The sequence below is a fragment of the Sesamum indicum genome, linkage group LG1 (genome assembly GCF_000512975.1).
Source record: "Sesamum indicum cultivar Zhongzhi No. 13 linkage group LG1, S_indicum_v1.0, whole genome shotgun sequence".
In the NCBI taxonomy this organism is placed as follows: Eukaryota; Viridiplantae; Streptophyta; class Magnoliopsida; order Lamiales; family Pedaliaceae; genus Sesamum; species Sesamum indicum.
Genome location: NC_026145.1, coordinates 15,084,482 through 15,091,011, shown reverse-complemented (window position 1 = coordinate 15,091,011; position 6,530 = coordinate 15,084,482). Strand labels below are relative to the sequence as shown.

The window sequence follows — 6,530 nt, the reverse complement described above, 5'->3', positions numbered from 1 at the left end:
TTGTCTCAAAGTTTCTGCTTTCTGCTATCTACTGCTGTAAAGAACGGTAGGCTGCATATTTTCCTCAAGTGAAAAAGGAGCATCATTTTGCTTGGTTTAACTTTGCAATTGTACGAGCGGTCGACATTTGACTGATATCTTTCCCTTTGCCAACTTTGACAGACAGGTGCTCAATTGTGTCTTATTGCATTTTTACGATAATATTTGATCACTTGGCAGACCAATTTTACTAGTAGATTGAGATATTAGTCACTATTTAGTTGAGTGGATTGAGTTGTAACATTACATGTTGAATTTCCTGTTTCACAATAGTCCCAAATAAAGTGAATTTGAATTTTTTCTTCTTACTCATAAAAACATAAACAGGAAAGAAGAGATCCGTTCAAGTTCCAAAAGGACCCGTTTTCTTTATGTGGGTGGGTGGGTGTGAGGAGGAGTTGGTATGCTTGTGTTTTCAACGGGCTGATTTAGCGACAACCTCATTTTAATAAATATGATGAGATATAATGCGTTTACACTTCAAAGCTTTTGTTTTGACTAAGTAGGCAAAAATGAGCCACGCAAAGGATGTGAAAGCTTCAACTGCATGCAAATTCTACAATTCAACACCCAAATTCTACAGGAGTTGGGTAGGTTGGCGTTATGAATTTACTACAACACCACGCGAATAAACTAAAGAATCTAGATCTGGATGTCGACAAGGCTGTTCCCCTCAAACGTTGTTTGCAACACTCATGTTAAAGAATCAAGCCCCTCTAAAGGGATTACCATTTTCATCTTGTCTTGATATTGACAATTGAGAATCCAGAATATGCTCGCTCTGCTGAAATAAACAGTAAAATGCACAAATTGACAAGTAAAATCCAAACATCCCCTTTCATCATCTTAGAGTAGCAAATTATGAACAATATGATGAAAGGACTTAAGTAAATATAGCCGGGCTCGAAATGGCAACCCAAGCGGAAGCCAATCTACAATCAGAACTTAAAAGAAAGGTTCCGAGGTGGTGGTGGGGAGAGCAAAAACGTTATAAATCATTTCGTAATGATTTACCAAAATTTGCTGGACAAAGTTTCAAGCACCATTAAGAGTACTGATTACACTTCTAAGAGATAAGAGATTGAAGGAGAAAGGTAGAAGGGAATGCAAGATTCACACTTAATGTTATTAAACAGAAGCAGAGTCATTCATGGCAAATTTACACTTCACTTGACCGAAATCAGTGATAAGACGGCTCTGGCCTCCTACGAAATTTACATCACCTGAAAACAAAAGGAGTGAGAGGCATCAGACAGAATGGTCAGAGAAAGATTATTGCATTGCAAGAACAAACATAATTCTGCTGAAAATAAAAAACTTGAACAATGTGCGGTATCAACAAATATATTTTGGATCGTCATTGCCTTATAAGCAGGAAGATTTCCATTATTCTCACAAAAATGAGGTAATAACATACATGAAATTCCAAGACCACAAATTAGTGTAAAATACTCAAATCAATTATAAAACAAAACTGATCAAAAGTTCCAGCATGCGATAGGTCAGATAACATGCAGCACTGACTCTCAATATAAAGAAGTGTCAGCAATTTTATTACATAACAATATTCCCAATCTTCATATCCCGAAGGCAAAAGAAAACAACTATAGACGCCACATAACGAGTATGATATAATCTTTCAAAGAGAATATTCTGAAACTAGTGCATTTACAATTTTTGTGTCTTCATCTCGAATTCATGATGATAAACAGAAGTAGCATATTTAAGATTTTAGAATATTGATTTTGGTTTTGAAAGGATATATAGAGAGAATCAGAGAATGAGCGACCTAAGGGATAGTAAGTTTCAATATAAAGCAAAGTAACCACATTCATAGGACTCTTCACCTATATAATACTCCACAATGTACAATAATACAACTTGTCAAAAAACAAATAGCAAATTCCCATATTCTTAAGCCACTGCACCAGTCAAGGCAAAGAAATGAAAAGAAATGGGAAATGTTTACCAACTGCCACCTCAAATTTTCTAAATTACCAATAAAACAATCAAAGCTATTCCAGATAGAATTCCATCCAGTCATTCGTATAGCTAGAGAAATATTTCCTGACTCACCCTAACGGTGAACCATTACCTTCTGATCTCCAAATTGAACCAATGAACAGTCACAAAGTAAACAAGCTAATGCACAAGATTAGGTCCTGTTGAGTGTATCCAAGACAACCCAATTACCAGATTGCACTAATTTTATTAACCTGAACTTATTATATTCATTAAACAACTCAATTTTCAATCATGGTGTTCCAACAGAAAAGAGTTGGTCATAAAGGTTTTTACATAATCAGAAGTCCAATGTACAGATCACACCATCTCATCTAGGATCAGAAGTAGGTTCATTGTAAGCAATGTACCAGATAAATTTTCTGAGTGAGTTTAATAAGGATAGAAATGAAATATAATTAGCCAAGAATTTCGGCAGATGAGAAAAAGGGACACGCCAAATGACAAAAACTGATATTACTTTAACCTGATTATTCAATGAAATTTGACAGAAAAGAAAATTGAGCAAAAAGTTTTAATGGTGAGCTTCAGGGGACAAGCTCACCTCAGAGTAGAAAGATGACAGACAAGTGCTCGGATTCTGATATGCCCTAAGATAAACACAGAGCCAATTATCTCTACTATACCGAAGTCTATAGCTGATAGCAACAGTCGATTCAAAATTTTATACCCTCACAACAGCCCAAAGGACCATGTTTCAACTTCATTCAACTACTGATTATTGGTTTAAAAAGAAAATTTTTTTGAAAAGACTAACATGAAACTACTGATGCTCATGCATAAGTCATAACCAGAAAACAAATAAAGAATCAATTCCCTTAGGAAGCAATATAAGAAAAATAAGAAAGTAGCCAAATTATACCTCTAATTTCTGGGGAAACAGAACAAGATCCAATAAACACCCCATTAGAACTTAACTCCTAGCAAATGCATCAGTACCATCATTTCCTCCGCTGCCACCCCTTCTCTCCTCCACCGGCCACCTTGGCAAACTCGACACAGTCTCCACACTGTTTTCCCTCTCTAAAACCCCATCCCCTCTCTCCACCTCCCCAATTTGCGTAGGGGACAACAAATTCCCCTCGCTCCCACTCCCAATATGCCCCTCCTCATTCCAGCGATGCCTCCTCGCAATATGCCTTAGCGTGTTCCTAAAGCCATACAAATCTACCTCATCATCCACCAATTCCTCAAGCCTCACAGATCCCACATACCCCTCCTCCCCATTCTCCTCCGTTTCCTCCTCCGCGGCGGGCAGCTTAAACCGGCAAACTGGGCAAGAATTATTTATCTCGAGCCACGGAACTATGCAATCTGAATGGTAACTGTGTTTACATGGCATCATCTTCACGACGGAGTTGACAACAAAAGGGTCCTTACATACTGGGCAGAGCATAGTGGGGTCACTCTCGAGGGTAATAGTGACTTCTTGCAGCGCCTCTATGGAAGACTTGGGGGCGGGGTTGGATCGGGGATTGGCAGCGGCGGTGGTGGTGGTGAGGTGGTGGATGAGACGGTGGAGGTAGGGGCTGTTTAGGAGGAAGTTGTCGTCGGAGGGGGTGAAAGTGGCGCCGGAGGCGGGGTCCTGGGAGAAAGGGTTTCTGGGGGAAGCAGAAGGCAGGGTTATAGAATCCTCCATCTCCATCTGTTCGAGGGAGTCACGGTGGCAGTGGGGGCAGAGGAGGGCGTTGGGAGTGGGGGATGGAGGAAGACCGATGCTCATGTCGCAGGAGTGGCACCAGTAGGCAGGGTGGTAGAAGAGACGGGGCACGGCGGTGGATGGGGAGGATGCCATGGCGTAACGGCGGAGGTGGTGGTGGTGGGATTTAATAGAAGAAGTTGAGGGTGGATAGGGATTGCTTAGGATTTAGAAATTGGGAGGAAGGAAAGAGCTAAAAGTAGGGGTAGGGCCCAACGTTTGGTCACGGTCTGTGAGGAAGACGTTGATAACTGACCTTTAACATTAATTAAGGCTGTGTTTGGTTTGGTGAGGATGTCAAACAAACAAGAATGTTTTTCAATTTCTTTCCTTTTTTTTGTGAATATCATCTTTTATTATAACCTACAAACATACAAATATATTTATACGAGTGAACAATAATGCTTTATTGAATACTCATTTCAAGAAAATCATACTAAAATATTATGTTTTTATTTCAAAATAAACTCTTTATTCTCACTATACTTTTGTTTATATATAGCACAAGCTTGTGAAAGCCAAACAATTATATTTATAATTAATGGGACCAAAATATTGTGTTCAACTTGGGGGCTTGAGGCTTTAGTTTTGCAAGCTTTAGAGCGAGACCTATCAAAAAATTATTAACACTCCGACATCTAAATTAGTATGAGAATAGAAAATAATAAAGTTGAATTGAAGGCAATTAAAGAGGATAATAGCTTAATGATAGCAAGCCATTGTGTGCTTTAGACATTTTGTGTGCCAGTGTAAGTAAAGGGTTACCCTTTTCTGAACGAGAGAGCTCAGTATTTATAGCCGACTTCCCCAATTATTGGGAGAAAGCAGAGCCTCCATTGGTTGTATCCCCTATTCACCTGAATCCCTCAATTTGGAGGGATAAGGTCTCCTTTCAGGTAAATGTTCATCCAGCAAATTATCCTTTGGGATAAGGCAATTTCTTTAGAGGATATGGTATCGCAACATTTCTAGTGAAGTGATTGAGCAAATCCCTTGGGGCAAATCTTCATGAATCCTCGAATGACCTAATTGGCAGTACTGGGTTGAGGTAGCCTAGCATTGCTTGTGCCACGTGTGTGGTTCATCCAACGTGGATGTGTGGGATTCACTAACTTGGGTCAGCCCATGGTTCTCACTTTGTTGCTTGTTTATAGGTTTGAGCCTCCTTGTTCTTTGCTCCAAGTTATTTGTGCGCTCTCGAGGATTGTTTAGACCTTTTTATTCTTTTTAAAGGTACAACTTATAATTAAGTAATATTATTAAAGAGTATATACGTAGAAAAAATGATACCAATTTTATGAGATTACAGTTTTCAAATATCACACCTGTTCCAATTGAAGTGGACCTATGCTTGAAATTCACATTATGTAGATAAAATCAATATTATTGTTTTCGTAGAAAACAAATATCATAAATTGGGCCAAGTGGTCTCTCAATGCAGGGAATTCCCCACGCGAGCGTTCGAGTCTCTCAGGCGACGTTCCCTTTTTAGTTTTCTCTCAGTCAGAACCCTGAAGCAATCCTGATTTATGGCTTTGATCTGGAAACAAAAGATACACTTCCTCTTTTGGAAATTCATAAAATCCCTTATTTTCATCTGATTTTAACGCTATAAAATGTGATAAACTCAATGTTAAAATGGGATTTCTATGACTCAACAATATGTATATATGTTTTTCAGGTAATAAAAAGATATAAATTCTGGTTGTCACAGTGGAATTATAAACATGGATATCTTCATCCAAAAACGCTTTGTTTTATATTTATTTAATGACAAAGGCAAATATGGCAACTGCTGGCAAAATACACTAGTAATTCCAATCCGAAACCTAAAAACTAAAAACACGTGAGAAGGATGGATTATTACCAAAACTAATTACTTTTATTACAACAAATTAAAACCCTCGCCGCAGGATGTATCCATGTATAGGATCAAGCAGAAAGCTTTGAAGCCTCGAGATCAGCAGCCTTCTTCAGGAAACTCTGGTCGTCGTCTTCCAAAGCCATCTGGATGGGGCTGGACCCCAGCCCATCCGCTATAGCCAGCAGTATGTTCTTCAGCTCATCCCTGAACTCCTTCTGATCCACCGTCCCGCTGTGGTCGCAGTCGAATTTCTCGAATATTGAGTCGTACAGCTTCGTCAGCTCCTCCGGCGGCGTCGCCACGTCCACTCCGAAGTGGGTCTCGATCAGCCTCAGCGACTCGAACGCCCGCCGGAGCTCCGACCTGGATAAAACGCCGTCGTTGTTGAGGTCGAGCGACGCGAACGCCTCGTCGGCACTTTTCTGGAACTGGACCTCGTCGTCGACGAAGGACCGGACTGTGGAGCCGTCGATTATCACCACTCCCATCTCGGATTTTAGCGCGTGCTGTGTGTTAACTTCCCCCCTTTAATTTCCTTTTCTAAAACTGTGAGATCTTTAGTGCTGGTGTGTTTGGGGGTGTGGGAGATTTAAGGGTGGGGAAAGTGGTTCATGTGGTACAGTCGAATGCGTTCGTAGATATTTGTTTTCTTTTGGGATGTTTATCAACATGTTGCTCAAAATAAGATAATGAAAAAATATTTTTCATTAATAATATCTGTTTTTATACTGTCTAAATTATCATATTAAGCAGCTTTTTTTTTTCAATTGATTAATAATATTAATCAATTTTTCTAAATATTCAATCGACACGTTGAGGCCTTATGCATAAAATACTTGATGTGTATCGGAGTCTAATAACACAGCAATAATTCAAATAATATATCAAGTTTGTGGGGAAGATGCT

At 39.4% G+C, this 6,530-nt stretch overlaps 2 protein-coding genes across 2 annotated transcripts; both read right to left on the bottom strand.

The window, feature by feature from the left end:
• LOC105168514 (E3 ubiquitin-protein ligase RDUF2-like) lies at window positions 850-3,986 on the bottom strand. The gene is made up of 2 exons (XM_011088623.2): window positions 2,924-3,986; window positions 850-1,262 (listed from the first exon to the last, which is right to left on the bottom strand). Exon 1 carries the CDS (start codon window positions 3,854-3,856, stop codon window positions 2,975-2,977), a length of 882 nt encoding a protein of 293 aa, XP_011086925.1. The 5' UTR covers window positions 3,857-3,986; the 3' UTR covers window positions 850-1,262; window positions 2,924-2,974.
• On the bottom strand, window positions 5,495-6,254 carry LOC105168504. The gene has a single exon (XM_011088612.2). The coding sequence runs from the start codon at window positions 6,110-6,112 to the stop codon at window positions 5,693-5,695; it is 420 nt and encodes a 139-aa protein (XP_011086914.1). The 5' UTR covers window positions 6,113-6,254; the 3' UTR covers window positions 5,495-5,692.

Excerpts from the sequence above, each read along its gene's own strand:
- LOC105168514 (XM_011088623.2), bottom strand. The coding sequence starts at position 3,856 with ATGGCATCCTCCCCATCCACCGCCGTGCCCCGTCTCTTCTACCACCCT.
- LOC105168504 (XM_011088612.2), bottom strand. The coding sequence starts at position 6,112 with ATGGGAGTGGTGATAATCGACGGCTCCACAGTCCGGTCCTTCGTCGAC.